Raw genomic sequence first — 27,527 nt, forward strand, 5'->3', positions numbered from 1 at the left:
GGGGGCTCGGAGGCTATGTATCCCATCGATTTCTCTGAGGGTGACTCAGATCTTAGTGATTTGATTGCTTCTATTAATTCTGTGCTGGATCTCAATCCGCCAGTGTCAGAGGAGCAACTCTCTTTGGCAGAAAAACATCAGTTTACTTCGCCTAAGAGAGTGAAGAGTATGTTCTTTAACCACTCCAGTTTTCAGACCGCTGTGACCAAACCCAGGGCCTGCCCTGACAAACGCTTTCCAAAGCGTGGTTCTGATGACCGGTTTCCATTTCCACCTGAGGTGGTCAAGGAGTGATCTCACTCCCCAAAGGTAGACCCTCCGGTGTCTAGGCTCTCAGCCCGGACCGTTGTGTCGGTGGCTGACGGCACCTCACTTAAGGATTCCACTGACCGTCAGATTGACCTTCTGGCCAAATCTGTGTATGAAGCTGCGGGGGCCGCGTTTTCCCCGACTTTTGCAGCAGTATGGGCTCTCAAAGCCATCTCTGCTTCTCTAGAGGAGATGCATTCCCTCACCTAGGAATCTATGCCTGAGATGGTTACCTTAACCTCTCAGGCTTCAGCTTTTTCATCCTATGCCATGTCTGCCATGCTAGAGGCTGCTCACCGCACTGCGGTGGCTTTAGCTAATTCTCTTGTTATCCGCAGGATTTCTTTGTCGCTCCATTGGGAGACCCAGACAATTGGGTGTATAGCTTCTGCCTCTGGAGGCCACACAAAGTATTACACTTTTAAAAAAATGTAACCCCTCCCCTCTGCCTATACACCCTCCCGTGGATCATGGGCTCCTCTGTTTTTATGCTTTGTGTGGAAGGAGGCACACATCCACTCATGCATTCTCATACATAGTTATGACGGATGGAATAAAAGAGGACCCCGATGGGGTCCCCGGCATGTTCCCTTCTCACCCCACTATGTCGGCGGTGTTGTTAAGGTTGAGGTACCCATTGCGGGTACAGAGGCTGGAGCCACATGCCGTCTCCTTCACCATCCCTTATGCGGCTCTGGGAGAAGTGGGATCCTAAGCGGTCATCCACGTGCTGGGACCGTGCTCCATCCGCAGTGCCTGGTGGAACCTGCCGGTCCGGAGCTTCTTCACCCCCAGGGCCCGGGCCCTGCAACTTGAAGGTACTCTGTGTCCCTATGTGTGGACTGTACAGGGAGGGAGGTCGCTCCTTCTCCCCGGAAGCCGCGGTAGTTCCGTCCGCAGTTTTTTTCGGCAGACTTCCGCGCCGACCGTGCCTGCTTGTCGGGCACGGCCTTAAATTTAGTCCCCGGCTTCGCCGCGGCCTAGTCGAGCAAAATCCCGCCCTCGGGCCTGCCTGTCAGGGGTTAGGGCTGACGTGACGACGTGACGCCGGCTCTGAGGGTTGGAGCATCTTTGCATGTCTCCCCTCACCCTCATTGACCACTTGGGGACTCCAGATTCCCGCTCTTTGCTGGCGCCGCCCTCGGCTCCACACCCCCCCTGAGAGCTCCGGCAGCCATTTTTAGCATTCTGCCGGTGGATGCTACTCAGCGGCAAAGCTCTGCAGCTCTGGGGGACCCACGACAGGGAATCTGGAGGACACACTCCGCTCGTTAGCGGTTGGTAAGCCACACCGGTCACCCGGTGTTGGTCCCCCTAGGGTGCCGATTATATATATATATATATATATATATATATATATATATATCTATATACATATATATCTATATCTATATCTATATCTGTTCGGAAAGGCTGTATACCCTTTTCCCATATACCCTCAGTGGTCACTCTCCTAGGAGACAACAGCATGTCGTCCACAAGGAGCAAAGCTACTAAGGCACAGACTTTTTTCGCGGCCTGTACCTCTTGTGGGGCTATGTTGCCTGCGGGATCCACCTACCCCCACTGTGATCAATGCTCGACTCCTGCCACGCTTGCTCAGCCGGAGCCTCGGGCACTTGTGGGCCCCTCGGCTCATGTAGATCTCCCGGCTCCCCCTGAGCAGTCTGCAGGGACAGAGTCACCGTCGTTGGCCTCTTTCGCTGCGACATTCTCCCAGTCACTTTCTCAATCCATTGCACAGTCTATGGACAAATGGTCATCTAAGCTCCTTGAGGCTTTGCAGTCCAGACCGGGCCCTTCACAGGCCCCGGCCCCTGTTAGTTTGTCTCCTCCAGGACCCTCTCGGTCCGCGCCGCAGCGCGCTCCCAGGATAGCCTCTAGGTCCCAGGCGGAGGACACCTGCCCGGATCGCAGCCCCAGGCCGGCTAAGCGGCCTCGCTGGGACTCTTCCCCGGCCTCCTCACGCTGCTCTGGATCCCAGCTTGATGACTCTCAGGAAGACGAGGCGGACGTGGGAACTCAGGGCTCTGACCCTGACTTCACCCTTAACCTTGATGCCCCTAAGGGCGACACCTTGGTAAATGATCTTATCTTGTCCATCAACCAGGTGCTGGATCTCTCACCCCCACCTCCTCCTACAGAGGAGCCGGCTTCTCAGCAGGAGAAACACCAATATCGATTCCCCAAACGTACGCGCAATACGTTTTTTGATCACTCTAACTTCAGGGACGCTGTCCAGAAGCCCAGAGCGGTCCCGGACAAGCGCTTTGCTAAACGGCACACTGACACGCGTTATCCCTTTCCACCTGAAGTCGTTAAGGGCTGGGCACACTCCCCCAAGGTGGATCCTCCAGTCTCTAGATTGGCGGCTAGGTCCGTTGTGTCTGTTGCCGATGGCTCATCCCTGAAGGATGCCACTGACAGACAGATAGAGCTCTTGGTGAAGTCTATTTATGAGGCCACGGGCGCGTCTTTCGCCCCGGCCTTTGCGGCCGTGTGGGCTCTCCAAGCAATCTCGGCATGTCTGACTGAGATTAATGCCGTCACGCGGAATTCTGCTCCGCAGGTTTCTTCCTTGACCTGTCAGGCATCAGCATTTTCGTCCTACGCCATGAACGCCGTCCTGGACTCCGCTAGCCGTACGGCTGTGGCATCCGCTAACTCCGTGGCAGTCCGCAGGGCCATGTGGCTGCGCGAATGGAAAGCAGACTCTGCTTCCAAAAGGTTCTTAACTGGTTTGCCTTTTTCTGGCGACCGTTTGTTTGGCGAACGGTTGGATGAGATTATTAAGGAATCCTCGGGAAAGGACTCCTCCTTACCCCAGTCCAAACCTCAGAGACCTCAGCAGAGAAAAATCCAATCGAGGTTTCGGTCCTTTCGTCCCTACGCCAAGACCCAATCCTCGTCGTCCAACCGGCCGGAGAAAGGCCAGAGGAACTCCTATGCGTGGCGGTCCAAGTCACGCCCCCAAAAGGCCGCGGGAGGCACTGCCTCCAAGACGGCCTCCACATGACTCTCGGCCTCATCTAACCACATCCTCGGTCGGTGGTAGGCTCTCCCGCTTTGGCGACGCCTGGTGGCCACACGTTCAAGACCGATGGGTGAGAGACATTCTGTCTCATGGTTACAGGATAGAGTTCAACTCTCGTCCTACGGCTCGTTTCTTCCGAACCTCCCCACCCCCCGCACAGGCAGACGCACTTTTTCAGGCAGTGGACGCTCTAAAGATAGAGGGAGTTGTGATTCCCGTTCCCCTTCAGGAACGTGGTCGCGGATTTTACTCCAACTTGTTCGTGGTGCCAAAAAAGGACGGGTCATTCCGTCCCGTTCTGGACCTCAAGCTGCTCAACAGACATGTGAGAACCAGACTGTTTCGGATGGAATCTCTCCGCTCGGTCATCGCCTCGATGTCACAAGGTGACTTCCTAGCATCGATCGACATCAAAGATGCTTATCTCCATGTGCCGATCGCACCCGAACATCAACGTTTCCTGCGTTTTGCCATCGGGGACGAACCCCTCCAGTTCGTGGCATTGCCTTTCGGCCTGGCGACAGCCCCACGGGTTTTCACCAAAGTCATGGCATCCGTCGTGGCGGTCCTGCACTCTCAGGGCCACTCGGTGATCCCTTACTTGGACGATCTCCTAGTCAGGGCCCCTTCTCTGGTGGCGTGTCAACGAAGTCTAACCGTCACTCTGGCGACTCTCCAGCAGTTCGGGTGGATCATCAATCATCAATTTCCCGAAATCCAAGTTGACGCCGACCCAATCACTGACTTACCTCGGGATGGAATTTCATACCCAGCCAGCGTTAGTCATGCTACCGCGGGACAAACAGCTTTCTCTGCAGGCGGGGGTGCAGTCACTTCTTCGGAGTCAGTCACACCCCTTAAGGCGCCTCATGCACTTCCTGGGGAAGATGGTTGCAGCTATGGAGGCAGTGCCGTTCGCGCAATTCCATCTACGGCCACTCCAATGGGACATTCTTCGCAAATGGGACAAGAGTGCTGCTTCCCTCGACAAGAACATCTCTTTCCCTCGCAACCAAAACATCACTTCAGTGGTGGCTCCTACCCACATCTCTGGCCCGGGGAAAATCCTTTTTCTCCACCACAGGGCTCAAGGAACATGGACTCCAATAGAATCGTCCCTTCAGATCAATATCCTGGAGATAAGGGCAGTATATCTAGCCCTATTGGCTTTCCAACGGTGGCTGGAGGGCAGGCAGATCCGAATCCAGTCGGACAACGCCACTGCCGTCGCCTACATCAACCACCAAGGCGGCACTCGCAGTCGTCAAGCCTTCCAGGAAGTCCGGCAGATTCTGCAGTGGGTGGAAGCCACAGCCTCCACCATCTCCGCAGTTCACATCCCGGGCGTAGAAAACTGGGAAGCAGATTTTCTCAGTCGTCAGGGCATGGACGCGGGGGAATGGTCTCTTCACCCAGACGTGTTTCGAGAGATCTGTCGCCGCTGGGGAACGCCGGACGTCGATCTCATGGCGTCACGACACAACAACAAGGTCCCGGCCTTCATGGCACGGTCTCAGGATCACAGAGCTCTGGCAGCGGACGCTTTGGTCCAGGATTGGTCGCAGTTTCGACTGCCATACGTGTTTCCCCCTCTGGCGATGCTGCCCAGGGTACTACGCAAGATCCGGTCCGAATGCTGTCGCGCCATTCTCGTCGCTCCAGACTGGACGAGGCGGTCGTGGTATCCGGATCTGTGGCATCTCACGGTGGGTCAACCGTGGGCACTTCCAGACCGCCCAGACTTGCTGTCACAAGGCCCGTTTTTCCATCTGAATTCTGTGGCCCTCAACCTGACTGTGTGGCCATTGAGTCCTGGCTCCTAGCATCTTCAGGGTTATCTCAGGATGTCATTGCCACCATGAGACAAGCCAGGAAACCAACGTCCGCCAAGATCTATCACAGGACTTGGCAAATCTTCTTATCCTGGTGCTCTGATAACGGTTTTCCTCCATGGCCGTTTGCATTACCCACATTTCTTTCATTCCTACAATCTGGAATGGACAAGGGTTTGTCCCTCGGCTCTCTCAAGGGCCAAGTGTCGGCGCTCTCCGTGTTTTTTCAAACGCGTCTAGCCAGGCTTCCGCAGGTCCGCACTTTCCTGCAGGGGGTTTGCCACATGGTTCCACCTTACAAACGTCCGTTGGAACCTTGGGATCTTAACAGGGTCCTGACGGCTCTTCAAAGGCCGCCTTTTGAGCCGCTGCGGGATGTCTCTCTCTCCCGTCTTTCTCAGAAGGTGGCCTTTCTGGTGGCAGTCACATCACTTCGCAGAGTGTCTGAGCTTGCAGCGCTGTCATGCAAAGCTCCCTTCCTGGTTTTCCACCAGGATAAGGTGGTTCTGCGTCCTGTCCCGGAATTTCTCCCTAAGGTCGTATCCCCTTTTAATCTAAATCAGGATATCTCCTTGCCTTCCTTTTGCCCTAACCCAATTCACCAGTGTGAAAAGGATTTGCACTCTTTGGATCTAGTGAGAGCACTCCGGGTCTACGTGTCTCGCACGGCGCCCCTGCGCCGTTCAGACGCGCTCTTTGTCCTTGTCGCTGGCCAGCGTAAGGGATCTCAGGCCTCCAAGTCAACCTTGGCTCGGTGGATCAAGGAACCGATTCTCGAGGCCTACCGTACTTCTGGGCTTCCGCTCCCTTCAGGGTTGAAAGGCCATTCTACCAGAGCCGTAGGTGCGTCCTGGGCATTGCGGCACCGGGCGACGGCTCAGCAGGTGTGTCGGGCAGCTACGTGGTCTAGTCTGCACACTTTCACGAAACACGATCAGGTGCATACCTATGCTTCGGCAGACGCCAGTCTAGGTAGGCGAGTCCTCCAGGCGGCGGTTGCCCACCTATAAGAGGGGGCCGTTTTCGGCTCTTTTTATTGAGGTATTACTTTACCCACCCAGGGTCTGCTCTTGGACGTCCCAATTGTCTGGGTCTCCCAATGGAGCGACAAAGAGAAAGGGAATTTTGTTTACCGTAAATTCCTTTTCTTCTAGCTCCTATTGGGAGACCCAGCACCCGCCCCTGTGCCCTTCGGGCTGGTTGTTCTTTTGTGTACACATGTTGTTGATGTTGATTTGTTCTTTGGGTTCATGGTCTTCAGTTCTCCGAACATCCTTCGGATTGAATTTACCCGAGACCAATTTATAAGTTTTCTCCTTCCTGCTTTTGCACCAAACTGAGGAGCCCGTGATCCACGGGAGGGTGTATAGGCAGAGGGGAGGGGTTACACTTTTTCTTCATCGTTCCTTATGGGAGATCCAGACCATGGGGTGTATAGCTTCTGCCTCCGGAGGACACACAAAGTACTACACTAAAAAGTGTAGCTCCTCCCTCCGAGCATATACACCCCCTGGATGACCAAATCTAGCCAGTTATTATTATTATTATTATTATTATTATTATTATTATTTATTATTATAGCGCCATTTATTCCTTGGCGCTTTACAAGTGAAAGGGTATACGTACAACAATCATTAACAGTACATAACAGACTGGTACAGGAGGAGAGAGGACCCTGCCCGCGAGGGCTTACAGTCTACAGGGAATGGGTGATGGTACAATAGGTGAGGACAGAGCTGGTTGCACAGTGGTCTACTGGACTGAGGGCTATTGTAGGTTGTAGGCTTGTTGGAAGAGGTGGTTCTTGAGGTTCCTTGAGGTTCAATGCTTTGTGTTCAGGAGGATCACACATGCATTTTCATCTGATTTTTTATTTTTGATTTTAAAGAGTTGGAAGAAAAGCGGGTCCAAGGTGGACTCCCGGCATGTCCCTTCTCACCCCACTGTGTCGGCGGTGCTGTTAAGGTTGATTTCAAGGCTGGAGCCTTTACATGCCGCGCTCCTTCACCATCCCTCGGGCTCTGGCTTGAAGTGGGAGCCAGCACGGTTCTCACTGCTTTGCAGGAGACCGGTCTCCATCCGCAGCCCTCTCAGGACCCTGCCGGACGGAGCACTCATCCCTCAGGGACCTGGCCCTGCGTCTCTCAAGCTAAGTATTGAGACGTTATTGTCAGGGGGTCCCTTGCATTTTTTATTGTTGGGAAGAGTGTGTTAGTTATTTTGGTGACATTTCCGGCCGGTTCTCTGGGTTTCCCCTGAGAACCGCGCCGAGGGTGCCTGCTCGCCGGCCGCACTTTAAAATTTAGTCCCCGGCTTCAGCTGCGGCCTACTTTCGGTTTTACTGCCCCTGCATGTCAGTCATGCAGAAGGACAGTGCGGCGCCGCCCACCGGCCGTTCAGCAGAGGGGAGGACACTCCTCTCTGAGGAGATGTTTCCCTCCCCTGTATATCCCCTTGGCCCTCCGGTTCCCGCTCTTGGACTAGGCCCCGCCCCCCCCTCCTCACTCCGGTGCCATTTTATCAGCGTTCTCACACTGATCGGCGCTGGCTGCAGCATCTCTGCAACCTGTCTGGGGGTCTGAGTTGTGGGATCCGGAGGGCACACAAAACGGTCTGGTAAGCCACAACCTCTGGTTGTGGACTTTATTATACACTCTCTGGGGGTCATTCTGAAGGAGTGTGTTCTTACTGCAGAGCACCCACCTCAGCAGCATGTCGCACACTAGGAGCAAGGCTGCAAGACTGTACTCAATATGCACTGCATGTAAGCTCGTACTGCCTGAACCGAGCACATATCCTCATTGTGATGCCTGCTCTAACATGGTGGTGCCTCAGCCTGGAGTCTCCCCAGTGGTCCCTCCGGCTGCTCCGGCCCCGGTGGCTGAACCCCCGGCTTGGGTAGAATTGTTTACCAAGTCTATCTCCCAGTCCTTTGCTGACTCCATGGGAGAGCTGTCCCGGACTCTGCTGAGCATGCATCAGCCCCCTTCACAGGGTGCCTCTGCTGCTTCGGCTCGCTCTCCAGAGCTCACAGAGGATTCTTCATCTGCTCCCAGACCCCGTCCTCCTAAAAGGAAACGCAGGGACCCCTCTCCTTCCTCGTCCCGCGGCTCCGATTCACGAGCCGATTCGCAGGACGAGGAGGATGTCTTTACTGGGGGCTCGGACGCTACCTCTATGTGCCCCATTGATCTGACTGAGGGGGATGCAGATGTTAGTGAATTGATTGCGTCCATTAATACTGTTCTGGACCTCAATCCTCCAGTATCAGAGGAGCAACCCTCTCTGGCAGAAAAGCACCAGTTTACTTTGCCTAAGAGACCAAGGAGTGTGTTCTTTAACCACTCCAGTTTTCAGACCACTGTGTCCAAGCCCAGAGCCTGTCCTGACAAACGCTTCCCAAAGCGTGGTTCTGATGACCGTTTTCCTTTTCCACCAGAGGTGGTCAAGGAGTGGGCTCTCTCACCAAAGGTGGACCCTCCGGTGTCTAGACTCTCAGCCCGGACAGTTGTATCTGTGGCTGATGGCACCTCACTCAAGGATCCCACTGACCGCCAGGTTGACCTCCTGGCCAAGTCTGTCTATGAGGCGACAGGGGCCTCGTTCTCCCCATCTTTTGCAGCAGTGTGGGCTCTCAAAGCCATCTCTGCTTCTCTGGAGGAGATGCATACCCTCACTATGGACTCTATGCCTGAATTGGTTGCTTTAACTTCCCAGGCTTCAGCCTTTTCAGCCTACGCCATGTCTGCCATGCTGGAGGCCTCTCACCGCACTGCGGTGGCCTCCGCCAATTCCCTCGCTATCCGCAGGATCTTGTGGCTTCGTGAGTGGAAGGCGGATGCTTCCTCAAAGAAGTACCTTGCTGGGCTCCCATTTGCTGGGTCCAGGCTGTTCGGTGAACAGCTGGATGAAATTATTAAGGAGGCTACTGGCGGGAAGAGTACTTCCTTGCCACAGACTAAAGCCAGGAAACCTGTCCAGGGCAGGAACCAGTCGAGGTTTCGTTCCTTTCGTTCCTCTAACTGGTCATCCTCTAAGCCCTCGGCCTCGTCCACTAACTCGGCCAAGGACCAGAAGCCCACCTGGCGCAAGAAGCCGCGTCCACAAGGGTCCGCAGGAGCTGCTGCCACCAAGGCAGCCTCCTCTTGACTATCTGGCCGAGCCAGCAACGTCCTTGGTCGGTGGCAGGCTCTCCCACTTTGGCGACGTGTGGTTTCAACACGTCTCCGACCAGTGGGTGCGGGATATCATCTCCCACGGCTACAGGATAGAGTTCTATTCCAGCCCGCCAAACAGATTTTTTCTGTCAACTCCCCCCTGCTCCAAGGCCGCCGCCTTCTCTCAGGCCGTGGCATCCTTGCAGGCCAACTGAGTAATTGTGCCGGTTCCCGCCAGTGAACGGTTCAGAGGTTTCTATTCAAATCTCTTCCTAGTCTCCAAAAAGGACGGTTCCTTCCGGCCCATCCTGGATCTCAAGCTTCTCAACAAACATGTTCAGGTGCGGCATTTTCGCATGGAGTCTCTGCGATCAGTCATTGCCTCAATGACCCAAGGGGATTTCCTGGCATCCATCGACATCAGAGATGCCTATCTGCATGTGCCAATTGCAGTTTCACACCAGCGTTGGCTACGTTTTGCAATCGGAGAGGAACATTTCCAATTCGTGGCTCTCCCCTTCGGGTTAGCCACGGCCCCTCGAGTATTCACCAAGGTCATGGCAGCAGTGGTTGCGGTCCTGCACCTCCAGGGGTTGGCAGTAATTCCTTACCTGGACGACCTTCTTGTCAAGGCTTCATCCAGCGCAGACTGTCAGCGGAGTGTCTCGCTCACTCTCGCCACTCTTGTTCAATTCGGGTGGCTTGTCAATCTGCCCAAGTCCACTCTGACCCCGACCCAAAAACTCACGTACCCAGGGATGCAATTCGAAACTCTGCCGGCACTTGTCAAGCTGCCCTTAGTCAAACAGCAGTCCCTCCATCTGGCGGTGCGCTCTCTGTTGAGGCCCCGCCGTCACTCCATCAGGCACCTTATGCAGGTGCTGGGTCAGATGGTGGCGTCAATGGAAGCGGTTCCCTTTGCCCAGTTCCATCTGCGTCCTCTGCAGCTGGACATTCTCCGCTGTTGGGACAAGCGGATTTCTTCCTTGCACAGGTTGGTGGCTCTGTCGCCACAAGCCAGGATCTCTCTTCAGTGGTGGCTTCGGCCTCTCTCTCTGTCTCAGGGACGCTCCTTTCTGACCCCGTCCTGGGTGATCCTCACCACGGATGCCAGTCTTTCCGGCTGGGGAGCAGTATTTCTCCACCACCGAGCACAGGGCATTTGGACTCAGTCCGAATCAGCCCTCTCTATCAATGTGCTGGAAATCAGAGCTGTGCTTCTAGCTCTCTTAGCCTTTCACCATCTGTTGGCGGGCAAGCACATTCGAGTCCAGTCAGACAACGCGACAGCAGTTGCCTACATCAATCACCAGGGCGGGACTCGCAGCCGCCTGGCAATGTTGGAGGTTCAACGCATCCTGCAGTGGATGGAGGACTCCAAGTCCACCATATCCGCAGTCCATATCCCAGGCGTGGAAAACTGGGAGGCAGATTATCTCAGCCGTCAAACCGTGGACAGCGGCGAGTGGGCTCTGCATCCGGCAGTGTTCCGTTCGATCTGCCGCAAGTGGGGCACTCCGGAAGTGGATCTAATGGCATCCCGGCACAACAACAAGGTCCCGGTTTACGTGGCTCGCTCCCACGATCCTCAGGCCTTTGCAGCGGACGCGCTGGTTCAGGATTGGTCCCAGTTTCGTCTGGCTTACGTGTTTCCCCCTCTAGCTCTCTTGCCCAGAGTCCTGCGCAAGATCAGAATGGAGGGCCGTCGGGTCATACTCATTGCTCCAGACTGGCCCAGGCGAGCTTGGTACCCATACCTGCTCCGTCTGTCCGTAGAGGTGCCGTGGCGTCTCCCAGACCGCCCAGACCTTCTCTCTCAAGGTCCGTTTTTCTGCCAGAATTCTGCGGCTCTCAGATTGACGGCGTGGCTCTTGAGTCCTGGATCCTGACGGCTTCCGGCATTCCTCCCGAAGTCATCTCCACTATGACTCAGGCTCGGAAGTCTTCCTCTGCAAAAATTTACCACAGGACTTGGAGAATTTTCCTGTCCTGGTGTCGTTCTTCCGGCTATGCTCCTTGGCCTTTTTCCTTGCCAACCATCCTGTCCTTTCTACAGTCCGGTCTGCAGCTAGGACTATCCCTCAATTTTCTTAAGGGACAGGTCTCGGCTCTGTCAGTGTTCTTTCAGCGGCGTATCGCCCGACTGGCTCAGGTGCGCACCTTCATGCAGGGCGCATCTCACATCATTCCACCTTACCGGCGGCCTTTGGATCCCTGGGACCTTAATCTGGTCCTCACGGCCTTACAGAAACCCCCCTTTGAGCCTCTTAGGGAAGTTTCTTTGTTTCGACTTTCACAGAAAGTCGTCTTTCTGGTGGCCATAACTTCTCTCAGGAGAGTCTCTGATTTGGCCACGCTCTCTTCGGAGTCACCTTTTTTGGTTTTTCACCAAGACTAGGTAGTTCTCCGTCCGACTCCGGACTTTCTTCCTAAGGTGGTCTCTCCTTTCCACCTTAACCAGGACATTTCATTGCCTTCCCTTTGTCCGGCCCCTGTTCATCGCTTTGAGAAACCGTTGCATACTTTAGATCTGGTGCGGGCGCTCCGGATCTATGTGTCACGCACCGCTGCTCTTAGGCGGTGCACCTCTCTTTTTGTGCTGACCACAGGTCAGCGCAAGGGTCTCTCGGCTTCTAAACCGACCCTAGCTCGTTGGATTAGGTCGGCCATATCCGATGCCTACCAGAGTACTCAGGTGCCTCCCCCGCCGGGGATCAAGGCACACTCGACCAGAGCTGTCGGTGCCTCTTGGGCTTTCAGGCACCAGGCTACGGCTCAGCAGGTCTGTCAGGCTGCCACTTGGTCTAGTCTGCACACCTTTTCAAAGCACTACCAAGTGCATGCTCATGCTTCGGCAGATGCGAGCTTGGGCAGACGCATCCTTCAGGCGGCTGTCGCCCATTTGTGAAGTTAGGTTTTGCCTACTTCTCAGTTTTCTGTTTATTTCCCACCCATGGACTGCTTTGAGACGTCCCATGGTCTGGGTCTCCCATAAGGAACAATGAAGAAAAAGAGAATTTTGTTTACTTACCGTAAATTCTTTTTCTTATAGTTCCGACATGGGAGACCCAGCACCCTCCCTGTTGCCTGTTGGCAGTTTTCTTGTTCCGTGTGTTTTCACCGGCTGTTGTAGTCAGAGGTTCCGGTTGTTTTTTTGCTCTGTCTCTACTTGTGGGTGGATGTCCTCCTTCAGCTTTTGCACTAAACTGGCTAGATTTGGTCATCCAGGGGGTGTATATGCTCGGAGGGAGGAGCTACACTTTTTAGTGTAGTACTTTGTGTGTCCTCCGGAGGCAGAAGCTATACACCCCATTGTCTGGGTCTCCCATGTCGGAACTATAAGAAAAAGAATTTACGGTAAGTAAACAAAATTCTCTTTTTTAAAAGTGTAATACTTTGTGTGGCCTCCAGAGGCAGAAGCTATACACCCAATTGTCTGGGTCTCCCAATAGGAGCTAGAAGAAAAGGAATTTACGGTAAGTAAACAAAATTCCCTTTTTTGTGGCTTCGAGAGTGGAAGGCAGATGCTTCTTCCAAGAAGTTTCTTGCTGGGCTCCCTTTTGCTGGTTCACGGCTGTTTGGTGAACAGCTGGATGAAATCATTAAAGAAGCTACTGGCGGGAAGAGTACTTCCATGCCACAAACCAAGACCAGGAAACCCGCCCATGGTAGGAATAAATCGAGGTTTCGTTCCTTTCGTTCCTCCAACTGGTCATCCTCTAAGCCTTCTGCCTCGTCCGCTAACTCAGCCAAGGATCAGAAATCCAACTGGCGCCCAAAAGCGCGTCCGCAGAAGACCGCAGGAGGTTCTGCCACTAAGGCAGCTTCCTCATGACTCTCGGCCCGCTCCAGCCACGTCCTTAGTCGGTGGCAGGCTCTCCCACTTTGGCGACGCTTGGTTAAAGCAAGTCTCCGATCAGTGGGTGAGAGACATCATATCTCACGGCTACAGGATAGAATTCTCTTCCAGCCCTCCAAACAGATTTTTCTCTCAACTCCCACCTGCTCCAAGGCCGCCGCCTTCTCGCAGGCCGTGGCGTCCTTGCAGGCAAACGGAGTGATTGTCCCAGTTCCCGCTCAGGAACGGTTCAGAGGTTTTTACTCAAATCTCTTCCTAGTTCCAAAAAAGGACGGTACCTTCCGGCCCATCCTGGATCTCAAGCTTCTAAACAAGCATGTCCGGGTGCGGCATTTTCGCATGGAGTCTCTGCGATCAGTCATTGCCTCTATGACCCAAGGGGAGTTCCTGGCGTCCATCGACATCAGAGATGCCTATCTACATGTGCCAATCGCAGTGTCACATCAGCGTTGGTTACGTTTTGCGATAGGAGAGGATCATTTCCAATTCGTGGCTCTCCCCTTCGGGTTAGCCACGACCCCTCGGGTATTCACCATGTCATGTCGGCAGTGATTGCGGTCCTGCACCTCCAGGGGTTAGCAGTGCTTCCTTATCTGGACGACCTTCTGGTCAAGGGTACATCCAGCGCAGACTGTCAGCGGAGTGTTTCGCTCACTCTTGCCACCCTAGCCCAATTCGTGTGGATTGTCAATCTTCCCAAATCCACTCTGACTCCGACCCAGAGTCTCACGTACCTAGGGATGCAGTTCGAGACTTTGCCGGCACTTGTGAAGTTGCCCTTAATCAAACAGCTGTCACTCCGGTTGGCGGTGCGCTCTCTCCTGAGGCCCCGCCGTTATACCCTCAGGCGTCTGATGCAGGTGCTGGGTCAAATGGTGGCCTCCATGGAGGCGGTTCCCTTTGCCCAGTTCCATCTGCGTCCTCTGCAGCTGGACATTCTCCGCTGTTGGGACAAGCGGCCTTCCTCCTTACAGAGGTTAGTGGCTCTGTTGCCACGGACCAGGAGCTCTCTTCAGTGGTGGCTTCGACCCCTCTCCCTGTCCCAAGGGCGCTCCTTCCTGACTCCATCCTGGGTGATTCTCATCACGGATGCCAGCCTATCCGGCTGGGGAGCGGTACATCTCCACCACCGAGCACAGGACACTTGGACTCCGTCCGAGTCAGCCCTTTCAATCAATGTGCTGGAAACCAAAGCTGTGCTTCTAGCTCTCCTAGCCTTTCACCACCTGTTGGCGGGCAGGCACATTCGAGTCCAGTCAGACAACGCGACAGCGGTTGCCTACATCAATCACCAAGGCGGAACACGCAGCCGCCTGGCAATGTTGGAGGTCCAACGCATTCTTCAATGGGCGGAGGACTCCAAGTCCACCATATCCGCAGTCCACATCCCTGGCGTAGAAAACTGGGAGGCAGATTATCTCAGCCGTCAATCCGTGGACGGTGGCGAGTGGTCCCTGCACCCGGCAGTGTTTCAGTCAATCTGCCGCAAGTGGGGCACTCCGGACGTGGACCTAATGGCATCCCGTCACAACAACAAGGTTCATGTTTACGTGGCTCGCTCCCACGATCCTCAGGCCTTCGCCGCGGACGCTCTGGTTCAAGACTGGTCCCAGTTTCGTCTGTCCTACGTGTTTCCCCCTCTAGCTCTCTTGCCCAGAGTCCTGCGCAAGATCAGAATGGAGGGCTGTCGAGTCATCCTCATTGCACCGGACTGGCCCAGGCGAGCTTGGTATCCGGACCTGCTCCAACTGTCCGTGGAGATGCCGTGGCATCTTCCGGACCGTCCAGACCTGCTCTCGCAAGGCCCGTTTTTCCGCCCGAATTCTGCGGCACTCAAATTGACGGCGTGGCTCTTGAGTCCTGGATTTTGACGGCTTCTGCTATTCCTCCTGAAGTCATCTCCACTATGACTCGGGCCCGTAAGTCTTCCTCCGTCAAGATCTATCACAGGACTTGGAAAATTTTCCTGTCCTGGTGTCGCTCTTCCGGCCATTCTCCTTGGCCATTCTCATTGCCGACCCTTCTGTCTTTTTTTTATAGTCCGGTCTGCAGCTACGATTGTCCCTCAACTCTCTCAAGGGACAAGTCTCAGCTCTATCAGTGCTGTTCCAGCGGCGTTTCGCCCGGCTGGCTCAGGTCCGCACCTTCATGCAAGGTGCGTCTCACATCATTCCGCCTTATCGGCGGCCCTTGGATCCCTGGGACCTTAACTTGGTCCTCACGGTATTGCAGAAACCCCCTTTCGAGCCCCTTAGGGAGGTTTCTTTGTATCGTCTTTCTCAAAAGGTGGCCTTTCTAGTTGCCATAACTTCTCTCAGGAGAGTCTCTGATTTGGCCGCGCTCTCTTCGGAGTCACCTTTTTTGGTTTTTCACCAAGACAAGGTAGTTCTCCGTCCGACCCCGGATTTTTTTTCTAAGGTGGTCTCTACCTTCCACCTTAACCAGGATATTTCCTTGCCTTCCTTCTGTCCGGCCCCTGTTCATCGCTTTGAGAAAGCGCTGCATACTCTGGATCTGGTGCGTGCTCTCCGGATCTATGTGTCTCGCACCGCTGCGCTTAGGTGGTGCACCTCTCTTTTTGTGCTAACCACAGGGCGGCGCAAGGGTCTCTCTGCTTCGAAGCCGACCTTGGCCCGTTGGATTAGATCGACCATTTCGGATGCCTACCAGAGTACTCAGGTGCCTCCCCCGCCGGGGATCAAAGCACACTCGACCAGAGCTGTCGGTGCCTCTTGGGCTTTTAGGCAGCAGGCTACGGCTTAACAAGTCTGTCAGGCTGCCACTTGGACTAGCCTGCATACCTTTTCGAAGCACTACCAAGTGCATGCTCATGCTTCGGGCAGACGCATCCTTCAGGCGGCTGTCCCCCATTTGTGAAGTTAGGCTCCGCCTACTTCTTAGTTTTTTCTGTTTATTCCCACCCAGGGACAGCTTTGGAACGTCCCATGGTCTGGGTCTCCCAAAGGAACGATAAAGAAAAAGAGAATTTTGTTACCGTAAATTCTTTTTCTTATAGTTCCGTATTGGGAGACCCAGCTCCCTCCCTGTTGCCTGTTGGCATTTTTCTTGTTCCATGTGTTATCACCGGCTGTTGTCGTGGACAGAGTCTCCGGTTGTTCCGGTTCTTACTCGGTTCTACTTGTGGGTGGCTATTCTCCTTCAGCTTTTGCACTAAACTGGCTAGGACTGGCTACCAGGGGGTGTATAAGCTCAGAGGGAGGAGCTACACTTTTAAGTGTAGTACTTTGTGTGTCCTCCGGATGCAGAAGCTAAACACCCATGGTCTGGGTCTCCCAGTACGGAACTATAAGAAAAAGAATTTACGGTAAGTAACAAAATTCTCTTTTTTTGGGTTAAAAAAGAAACCCTACAATTTATGGGTGACAGGAACCTGCAAATGGAGAATTAAAATTGCTTCAGGCTGCAGAGCAGGAGTGCTCAATCAGAAAGCATGATCCTGTAATCTAAGGATGTGCCATCAGTCTTATTCTATCTTTGTAATGTGAACAGGTGCAGACTGAGCATGAAACATAGTAAGAAAAAGGAGACCGTTGCACACTACAGTGATAAGATATGTGGAACAATGAATATGGGAATATAGATACGCATTACTGCTATGGAAAAACATGTAAAAATTGAGATACTATTAGTTTGATATGGACCCAACAAAAATGAGGTTTTTTTGTCGCTGGCTGCTGGGTTCACATAAATCTGGCCAATTTTGTGTGCCAAGTATCTCAATTTGTACATGTTTTTCATAGCAGTAATGCATGTCTATATTCCCATTTTTATTGTTCCACATATCTTAGCAGTACAGAGTACAACGTTCTCCTTTTTGTTACTATGTCTCATGTTCAGTTTGCACCTGTTCACATTAGAAAGGTAGGATGTGCCATCAGTCTTTTTTCTTAGATTACAGGGTTATGCTTTCTGATTGAGCACTGCTGCTCTACAGCCTCAGGCAATTTTAATATTCCATTTGCAGGTTCCTGTCGCCCATAAATTGTAGGGGTTTTTTTTAACCTAAAGAGAGGCATTAGTTTGATAGGGACCCAACAAAAATGAGGTTGCCTTGCCGCTGGCTGTTGGGCTCACATAAACCTAGCTATTTTTGTGTGCTAAGTATCTCAATTTTTACATGTTTTTCATAGCAGTAATGCATGTCTATATTCCCATATTCATTGTTACACAGATCTTCGCACTACAGAGTGCAACTGTTTCCTTTTTGTTACTATGGTGCAACACATAGTTGTAAGAAAAAATAGGGTTGAATTGCTATCTTACAGGGAAGATAACTTTATTAGAACTATCGGACAAGTGGCTTACCCTGCATAGTACACCTAGAAATTTGAACATTGGAAAATTAAAAGAATAAAAGTTGTGATGTAAAAGGGTTAATCTTGGCACCATTTGTTTCCCAGCGGTCCCTTTTCAGGACCTTCCTCATGTACGGTTTCCATTCACTCGTCTGGTTCTTGTGTGTTCGGGGGGTCAAAGACACCCAGTGTGGATTCAAGCTGTTCACACGGGAAGCTGCTGCTCGCACTTTCACCGCTCTCCACGTTGATCGCTGGTAAGTTCTCTTATTCTCTCTCTCTCTCTCTCTCTCTATCTATCTATCCCGTACTCTCTGGCGTATAAGACGACTGGGCGTATAAGACGACCCTCAACTTTTCCAGTTAAAATATAGAGCTTGGGATATATCGTATATACTCTAGTATAAGCCAACCCGAGTAATGAGCCCATTGCTTAGTAATGTGCCCTGCAGTAATGTGCCCATCCTTGTCCCCCCTTTGTAGTAATAAGCCCAATGTCCTCCTACTGGTCTCCTATTATGCCGTTGTATACACACAATAAAAATTATTCTCACCTCTCCTCCGTTCCCCCGGTGTCCTCAGCTGCTTCTTTTAGCAGGCCCAAAGACCCCTCCGTGATAGCGTCCGGTGCACAGAGCCGCTGCAGCAGGCTGCCATCATGGCTTTACTGCAGTTGAATGCTTTGCGGTGTCGTAAAGCGCTGACCGCAGCGGCCCCATATACAGGACGCGATCATGGAGGAGTGCTTCTTGCTGACCTCAGGCACATAGACCCCTCCATGATCGCGTCCTGTACATGGGGACACTGCTGCTTTCAGCACTTTACTGCAGTTGAATGCTTTACGGCACAGCAAAGCATTCAACTGCAGTAAAGTCATGATGGCAGATTGCACCAGACGCTATCACGGAGGGGTGTATGGGCCTGCTTTCTGCCAGAAGAAGCAGGTTAGAGGGCACCGCAGGAATTGAGGAGAGGTGAGAATATTTTTTATTGTGCGTAAACAGCATAGTAGGAGACCAGTAGGATGACATTACTAAACAATGGGCTCATGCAGCACCGTGCATTGCCGTATAAGATGACCCCCAACTTTTGAGAATATTTTCAGGGGTTAAAAAGTTGTCCTATACGTCGGAAAATACGGTACTTAGTAAGGCCTGCCCCACACGGGCGTATTATACATGGAGGGTCTTCATGTAGCTGGGGGCACTGGGCTTCTAGCTGAAGCTGCATGAATTTATTTTTATCTTTACAAGCAAATTGTTACCATTCCTCGCCCCCAGGATTATCTTGCGCGAGTATTCTCTAAATATTAAGACCTTTTCTGTCTCCAGAAGGTGACTTGCAGCCTTTAACTAAACATTGGTGTATTCAGACATGCTGCACTAAACACCATTCACATGTGAGCGGTCACTGCCGCTGACAGCAAGATTATATAATCTACGGGCTTCAGAGCTAAACTGTGCTACTTTCCGCCAGTGTCTGCACTGAGCTTCCTGTAGTGACCGGCCCTGTGGGAACCCTTACACCAGGCAATGTATAGTAATCCTATGGAGAAAGCATTAGGGCTGTAGCTATCTGTTCACATATCCATATGCCAATATCTACAATAACTATCTGTACACGAGCGACTACTTTACTCCCCCATGCAAATGTTAGGATGTTTCACAAATGATTTTCAAACCAGTCATAGGACGTTGACTGAATAGATGGGGTCTGTCAGCCGGGACCCTTCATCTCAGCCAGACCGGAGTGGTTACAAATGGCATAGCCCAGTACATTCATGCATTATATACAGTTCCTTGCGAAAGTATTAAATTTGTTCGACATTTTCCCACATTTCAGGCTTCAAACATAAAGATACAAATTTTAATGTTCTGGTGAAGAATCAATAAGTGGGACACAATTGTGAAGGTTAACAATATTTATTGTTTATTTTAAACTTTTTTAAAAAATAATAAATTGAAAATTGGGGCATGCAATATTATTCGTCCCCTTTAAGTTAATACTTTGTAGCGCCACTTTTTGCTGCGATTACAGCTACAAGTTGCTTGGGGTATGTCTATCAGTTTTGCACATCGAGAGACTGAAATTCTTGCCCATTCTTCCTTTGCAAGCAGCTCGAGCTGAGTGAGGTTGGAGGAGAGCGTTTGTGAACAGCAGTTTTCAGCTCTTTCCACAGATTCTCGATTGGATTCAGGTCTGGACTGTGACTCGCCCATTCTAACACCTGGATATGTTTATTTGTGAACCATTCCATTGTAGATTTTGCTTTATGTTTGGGATCATTGTCTTATTGGAAGACAAATCTCCGTCCCAGTCTCAGGTCTTTTGCAGACTCCAAGAGGTTTTCTTCAAGAATGGTCCTGTATTTGGCTTAATCCATCTTCCCATCAATTTTAACTATCTTCCCTGTCCCTGCTGAAGGAAAGCAGGCCCAATCCATGATGCTTCTACCACCATGTTTGACAGTGGGGATGGTGTGTTCAGGGTGATGAGCTCTGTTGCTTTTATGCCAAACATATCATTTGGCATTGTGCCCAAATAGTTCGATTTTTGGTTTCATTTGACCAGAGCACTTTCTTCCACATGATTGGTGTGTCTCCCAGGTGGCTTGTGGCAAAAATTAAACAACACTTTTTATGGATATCTTTGAGAAATGGCTTTCTCCTTGCCACTCTTCCATAAAGGCCAGATTTGTGCAGTGTATGTCTGATTGTTGTCCTATGGACAGACTCTCCCACCTCAGCTGTAGATCTCTGCAGTTCATCCAGAGTGATCCTGGGCCTCTTGGCTGCATCTCTGATCAATCTTCTCCCTTTTTGAGATGAAAGTTTGGATGACGGCCTGGCCTTGGTAGATTTGCAGTGGTGTGATACTCCTTCCATTTTAATATGATCACATACACAGTGCTCCTTGGGATGTTTAAAGCTTTGGAAATCTTTTTGTAACCAAATCCGGCTTTAAACTTCTCCACAACAGTATCACGGACCTGCCTGATGTGTTCCTTGGTCTTCATGATGCTATCTGACTATCACAGAGCAGGTGCATTTATACGGAGACTTGATTACACACAGGAGGCTTATATTTATCATCATCAGTCATTTAGGACAATATTGGATCATTCAGAGATCCTCAATGAACTTGTGGAGTGAGTTTACTGCACTGAAAGTAAAGGGGACGAATAATATTGCACGCCCCAATTTTCAGTTTTCTTTTTTTTAAAAACTTTAAAATAAGCAATATTTTTATCTTTATGTTTGAAGCCTGAAATGTGGGAAAAGGTTGAAAAATTCAAGGGAGCCGAATACTTTCGCAAGGCAATGTAGTTTACTAATTTCAGCAGAAAGTGTCAGTGTTTTAAGCCCCCCATGTACATTAGATTGTCAGCTGCACCCACAGATATCACTGGGTTCATCTTTCACTCTAATGTGTATATAGGGGCGCTGGTCAACTGATTGTTGGGGTGATGTCTATCGTCCATGTCTGATTTTGTATGTCAGTTGGCAGCTTTCTCATAAAGAACACAATAGCACTCAGGCAAACGAGCCCTGTGTAAGGGGGAGACACTTGTAGGCAGAATGATTTTTCAGCCCAACGACTATTTAATGTGTATGGGGGTCTTTTGTTGTGGTGCTGTAGGGGAATTGCTGATTACTAGGTACAATCAATCTCCGCACTATAGGGGGTGTTACATCTGTAGAGCAAAAATCTTCCATATGCCCATCCATTAATTTCAGTGAGGCAAACTGATCTATAAAATGAACGTATGGATTCCTTTTCATCAATATCCTTTATTGAGGACAGGGTTTTTTTTGTGGGGAGGGGGGAGGGTTTATAATGTGTATAATGGAAGTCAATTGGGTACTCTAGCATTTTTCTGGAAAATTTTGTGGAAAAATGTTTCATAGCGCAGCGTAAAGTTCCGAGACTGTTGCATCTAATGGATGCGACAATCCTGGGCGGCTGCAGGCTGCTATTGTTAGGCTGGGGGCTCCCAATAAGTATGAGTCTCGCCAGCCTGTCGGGCTTTATGTTGGATGGGTATCAAAATTAGAGGAAACCTAATGCAGTTTTTTAAAAAATTATTTATTTAATTTTTTTAAAAAAACGAATGCGGTTCCTCTTATTTTGATATACAGCCAAGATAAGCGCACAGCTAGGGACTGCAGCCTATGTAGGCTTTGTCTCTGCTGGGTTTCATAACATGGGGGGATCCTACACCAATTTTATTTATTTTTTACTGTACGATATAGACCTACAGACCAGGCCTGTGATTGGAAGCGTCAGATAGGCTGTCACACAGGGTGGGGGTGCATCTGACTGCAACTAATCACATACTCTTTATTTTTTTTCCTTTTTATTTTTACTTTTATTAGTTTTTTTTGTTTGTTTTTTTTAATTTCCTGAGTGCCGGATCAGATCAGTACTTAGAATTCCCTGAGAATTCCGGGTTCAGGCCCGCGGTACTCGGGTGCCTTTGAACTCGTCGGGGTGGGACTTTACAGTCCGGGTCCGCCCATCATTATTTTTGACCCATTGAATAAAAAAAAACGCATTGTAAAAAGCGCATCCAAAAACGCATGCATTTTTGGATGCATTTTTGAGCTCCAGGCTGCATTTCTGTGACCACAGGATGCATCTTTGTGGTAGACACCCTAACTGAGCTTCACATTAAAAATATATACATGAAGCAGGTGTATGAGTGCAATAAATAATTACATAAAAAAAATCCAAATAGCGATATATTAGGTCACATACATTAGATAAAATATGACAATCGCTGATTGTAAAATTAAAGTGATGTTCTATAATTAAGTATAAACACACAGATATACTTGACATCAAAGCCGTAGGCGAAACGCGCGTTGGGCTGAACATGCATGCGATGTGGTCTGTATTAATAATGCTGTACTAAATTTGGGATATTATTTACCTTGTTTGTGCTATCCTTACTGTATAATTTATCATACACCTTATATGAGTATTTCAGTCTTCTCTTGACACTTTACATATATTATTTTGTTAGATGAAATATATATTATTACTAAGTTGATGTGATTATGGCTCCATGAATTGTGCGTTTTATACTTATATTTATTTATAATAGCACTTCACTTTAATTTTACAATTAGTGTTTCTAATTTTTGGTGCCCCAATACTATATCTCCATCTAGATATACCGTATTTTTTGGATTATCAGACGCACTTTTCCTCCCAAAAATTTAGGAGGGAAATGAGGGGTGCATCTTAAAATCCGAATATAGCTTACCGGGGGTGCGGTCAGGTGCTTTTGGCTGCGTGGGGCGGCTGGGTGCTTGTGGCTGCGTGCGGGCGGCCGGGTGCCTGTGGCTGCGTGCGGGCGGCCGGGTGCCTGTGGCTGCGTGCGGGCGGCCGGGTGCCTGTGGCTGCGTGCGGCCGGCGGGGTGCCTGTGGCTGCGTGCGGCCGGCGGGGTGCCTGTGGCTGCGTGCGGCCGGCCGGCGCCTGTCTGTGTGGGTGGCTTGCTGGCTGCCACACTGTGCGTGCGGGCTGGTGGCTGTGTGGACTGCGGTGGCTGTGCGGCAAGTGTCCCAGTGTGTCCGCAGTCCCAGTTTCAAATGATAGCGCCGGGAGTCAGTGCGTGCACAGGTGGAGCCCCTGGATGAGAGCTCCATCTGCGCATGCGCCGCTTCAGGCGCCATCATTTGAACCAGGACCGTGGACAGACTGGGACATTCACCGCACTGGCCTGCTGCAACTACTGACCCGCTGCTGCTGATGCCACAGACCCGCCGCGGCTGCCAGCACAACCTCTTCCTCCTGTGACTCCCGCCTCACCATCTCTGCTGCCCCCCTCCGGTAAGACAACACTGGAGTATAAGACAGATCCCATTTTTTATTTTTATTTTATTTTTTATTTTTTTTTGTATCTCTAAATTTGGGGTGCGTCTTATAATCCTGTGCGTCTTATAACCAAAAAAATATGGAATATATCCATCTAGATATAACGTTTGACAATGGGGGATGAGGGTAAAACCCCCCGCTCTGCCATGTGGCGAATAAGCAAAAACGTTCCCCAGAATGTGATTTATTCAACACGAAATTTCATCAGGACAATCACAACCACTCTCCTAGAAGTGAATGGAGAGCGCATCACACACCCACAACCATCCCTCCATTTACTCTCCCCGTGGATGTGGACGTCCACTGCTCTAACCCATCTTCACCGAAGTGCGGGTCCCACCACTTATGCTATGTCCCCTTTAAATGCCCTTTTAACGTATATTTTATTGAGAAGACTGCATGCATTTGTCCACCCGACTGAGGAGGGTTTTGATTAAGTTGCCATTAGACCACAGGGTGCATTGACCTTGTCATCTCTGTAATTAACCTTCCTTTTATAAGAAGACGTTGTGAGCGGCTAAACCACATGATTTGTAAATGGCCCCGGCGCAGGGCAGTAATGACATCTGCAGTAGCTGTTGTAAAGCGCTGATCAATATGCTGTGTCTCCGGTTTACGCAGGGCGTTTGATGTGGAGCTGCTATATATAGCCCAATGTTTAAAGATCCCTATTGCAGAAATTGCAGTAAATTGGACAGAGATTGAAGGTAAGATGAATCCTACACCGCACGCCGCTGCGTTATGTTGTTTACCGTACAAGCCAGACTGACAATGAAAGCCTGAAGCGTAATGCATAGTCATCACTAATGGGAGCAAGATTGCAGGCATAATGGTGGGAGGGGAGAACAGGCAACATGGTGGCATCATTTGCACTATATGGCGGAGGAAAGTCGCCCTTCACTACAGAAAAGGGGTCGTGGGAGCCTCTTCTAATAGGCTTTGCTAGGATATGTGGACATCATGTGTGGGATTTCTTCTTCTATCTAAAGTGGAGAACCTGTATCCTATTCCAGTCCATTTCTAACAGCGGCACTTAAATGGTTCTAAACTGTATAGATGTCCCTTTGGGCACCAATCACTAATCATACAGAAGAGGCCTGGCATGGCTTCATAGATTTATTTTTTTTTTTTTCGTTTCTTTTCTAAATGCTTCAATACTATAGTATATCAGTATAGTACAGGTTTACTGGGGGACCAAGAAATATACGTAAAAAAGATACTTTAAATACATATCAAAATCCTAAAATGTTCAATCTCTCCCCCATCCCCCCTTTCCCAATGTGAAAATGAAGTTTAAGTAAAATAAGAATATATAGTATCTATTATATGGTCCTTAACAGTTCTATCAGAATGTAGATTAAGCTATATGGTAAATGCTATAGATAAACATAAATAATTGCAAGTATAAGCAATCAGAGGTTATGTATCCCTAGGTTCTATATACACATAAGCTGTTCTATACTAACAATGTCCTTCGTTGCCTCTAGCAACTAATCTGCTCCTTGACCTCTAAGAAAGTAGAAGCAGAGTTGTGATTGGTTGCTATAGGCCACCTGATTAATATCTAGGGTAACTGTCAAAACAGCCAATATATTACCTCAAACATACAAGCAGTTTCTGTGTGTGTCAGTTTCTGTGTGTGTCAGTTTCTGTGTGTGTCAGTTTCTGTGTGTGTCAGTTTCTGTGTGTGTCAGTTTCTGTGTGTGTCAGTTTCTGTGTGTGTGTCAGTTTCTGTGTGTGTGTCAGTTTCTGTGTGTGTGTCAGTTTCTGTGTGTGTGTCAGTTTCTGTGTGTGTGTCAGTTTCTGTGTGTGTGTCAGTTTCTGTGTGTGTGTCAGTTTCTGTGTGTGTGTCAGTTTCTGTGTGTGTGTCAGTTTCTGTGTGTGTGTCAGTTTCTGTGTGTGTGTCAGTTTCTGTGTGTGTGTCAGTTTCTGTGTGTGTCAGTTTCTGTGTGTGTGTCAGTTTCTGTGTGTGTGTCAGTTTCTGTGTGTGTGTCAGTTTCTGTGTGTGTGTCAGTTTCTGTGTGTGTGTTTGTCAGTTTCTGTGTGTGTGTTTGTCAGTTTCTGTGTGTGTGTGTGTGTGTCAGTTTCTGTGTGTGTGTGTGTGTGTCAGTTTCTGTGTGTGTGTGTGTGTGTCAGTTTCTGTGTGTGTGTGTGTGTGTGTGTCAGTTTCTGTGTGTGTGTGTGTGTCAGTTTCTGTGTGTGTGTGTCTTTCCGTGTGTGTGTGTCTTTCCGTGTGTGTGTGTCTTTCCGTGTGTGTGTGTCTTTCCGTGTGTGTGTGTCTTTCCGTGTGTGTGTGTCTTTCCGTGTGTGTGTGTCTCTTTCCGTGTGTGTCTCTTTCCGTGTGTGTCTCTTTCCGTGTGTGTCTCTTTCCGTGTGTGTGTGTGTGTGTCTCTTTCCGTGTGTGTGTGTCTCTTTCCGTGTGTGTGTGTCTCTTTCCGTGTGTGTCTCTTTCCGTGTGTGTCTCTTTCCGTGTGTGTCTCTTTCCGTGTGTGTGTCTTTCCGTGTGTGTGTGTGTGTCTCTTTCCGTGTGTGTGTGTGTCTCTTTCCGTGTGTGTGTGTGTGTGTGTGTGTGTCTCTTTCCGTGTGTGTGTGTGTGTCTCTTTTTTTTGGGGGGGGGGTGTCTTTCTCTGTCCATAATACAAGACTATAATAACAGATTCTTTCCCAGCTCCAGTTGATTTTAATGTAAGCAGGTTTTTTGGCAAATAACTGTAAAGCGCAGGATTACATTTTCCCCTCAAAACAGTCTAGGACATCCCCTGACTGAATGAGGTGTCTGCAAAATTTTGTGATTGTAAATTCCACGGTGCGGATTCCTTTAGCTGGGACACGGACACACGCACGCCACAAATTCATCAACATAAACATATATTTGTGCCCCATGAATACTGCCATGTATGTGTATAAGATGATTACATTTGTTTGCTCCTGTAAATCTGGTGTGTTTATGTATATACAGGATCTAAACTGGTGCCTTTCTGGAGCTGGTTGCAAATGGGAAGAGACCTCCTTTTCATACGGCTGCGCTATCTCACCGGTGCCTGGAAGTTGGATACCACCAGAAAGCTGGATTAAGATTTCATAATAATTTTTGGAAACTTTTCTCTTGATAAGTGCCCAACTTCACCGACAACTCGGGAGATCCTGGGTTGGTATGGGACTATATTTTCTGGTGCATTGAAACAATCTCTGGTGGTGGCGTACCAAATCGATGGCTGGTGCAGGCATCCTTGTTTAAGGACAAGTCCACTGCATACAGAATATTTTTCATGTCCGACCCTTGACCAGTTTATCGGGTGGGCAAAAAGGTGAAGGAAAGCAGACATTTCTTCAAATGTTTTGGTTTTTTTTTTTGTTTTTTTTTAACATATAATTGAAATTCTGTATAATATGTCTAATGGCATAAACTCATTAAAAATGTCCCTTTTTACATATACATGTTATCCATTTTTTTTTTTACTTTTTCATTCACTCACTTTATGCGACTGCAGTCTTTCGAATCCACACAGCCCACACAGTGCATGCTGTCATGATTCTCCAGTGCCAGTGTCAGGAGTGTGCGGTCATGTGATTTGCATACGTCTGGCCACATTCCGACTAGACATGTCTGGCCTTACGTGTAGTCTAGTTGGCATGTGGCCGTATGTACACAAATCACATACTTGCAGTCACACGCCCAGACCGTTTTTATCACAGAGAATCCTGACTGCTGCGCGCACACTGCATGCTGTGAGGATTCACAAGTATGCAATCACATAGATGATGAAATGTAATTTGTAATAAACGTTTGTGTCAGGTGATCTTCAGTTCAAATCATATTTAAAGGGGAATACAACGCTTGCCCTATCAACCAAAAGAGAGTCTTTCTGTAAGAGAACTCCATACTGGCTGGATCGAGAGGTCTGTGTAGTAAGGGAATATGTGACCAGGATTTTGCTCCCCCATCTGAGAGCGGCATAGTGTAGAGACAGAGACCCTGATTCCAGCGATGTGTCACTTACTGAGCGGTTTGCTGTCATTTTGATAAAATAAATGTTTTCTCTGCTGCAGATCTAGCAGTTATATGAATATGAAGCTCTATTGGCAGTTTTCTGTCCATATACAGCACACCCAAAGCTGCCTATCAATGAAGGGTGCAG

General features: G+C 49.9%; 1 protein-coding gene across 1 annotated transcript in view; it reads left to right on the top strand.

Annotated features, from left to right (window-relative positions):
- The window catches only part of ALG5 (ALG5 dolichyl-phosphate beta-glucosyltransferase), a 66,009-nt gene extending 39,187 nt beyond the window's left edge, over positions 1-26,822 (top strand). Inside the window, exons 8-10 of the mRNA XM_075334600.1 lie at positions 17,613-17,764; positions 24,010-24,095; positions 26,348-26,822. Coding sequence (XP_075190715.1) covers positions 17,613-17,764; positions 24,010-24,095; positions 26,348-26,463 — 354 coding nt within the window. The 3' untranslated portion in view covers positions 26,464-26,822. The remainder of the gene's footprint in view (positions 1-17,612; positions 17,765-24,009; positions 24,096-26,347) is intronic.
- The last annotated feature ends 705 nt before the right edge of the window (positions 26,823-27,527 follow it).

The sequence above is a fragment of the Anomaloglossus baeobatrachus genome, chromosome 2 (assembly GCF_048569485.1).
Source record: "Anomaloglossus baeobatrachus isolate aAnoBae1 chromosome 2, aAnoBae1.hap1, whole genome shotgun sequence".
Lineage (NCBI taxonomy): Eukaryota > Metazoa > Chordata > Amphibia > Anura > Aromobatidae > Anomaloglossus > Anomaloglossus baeobatrachus.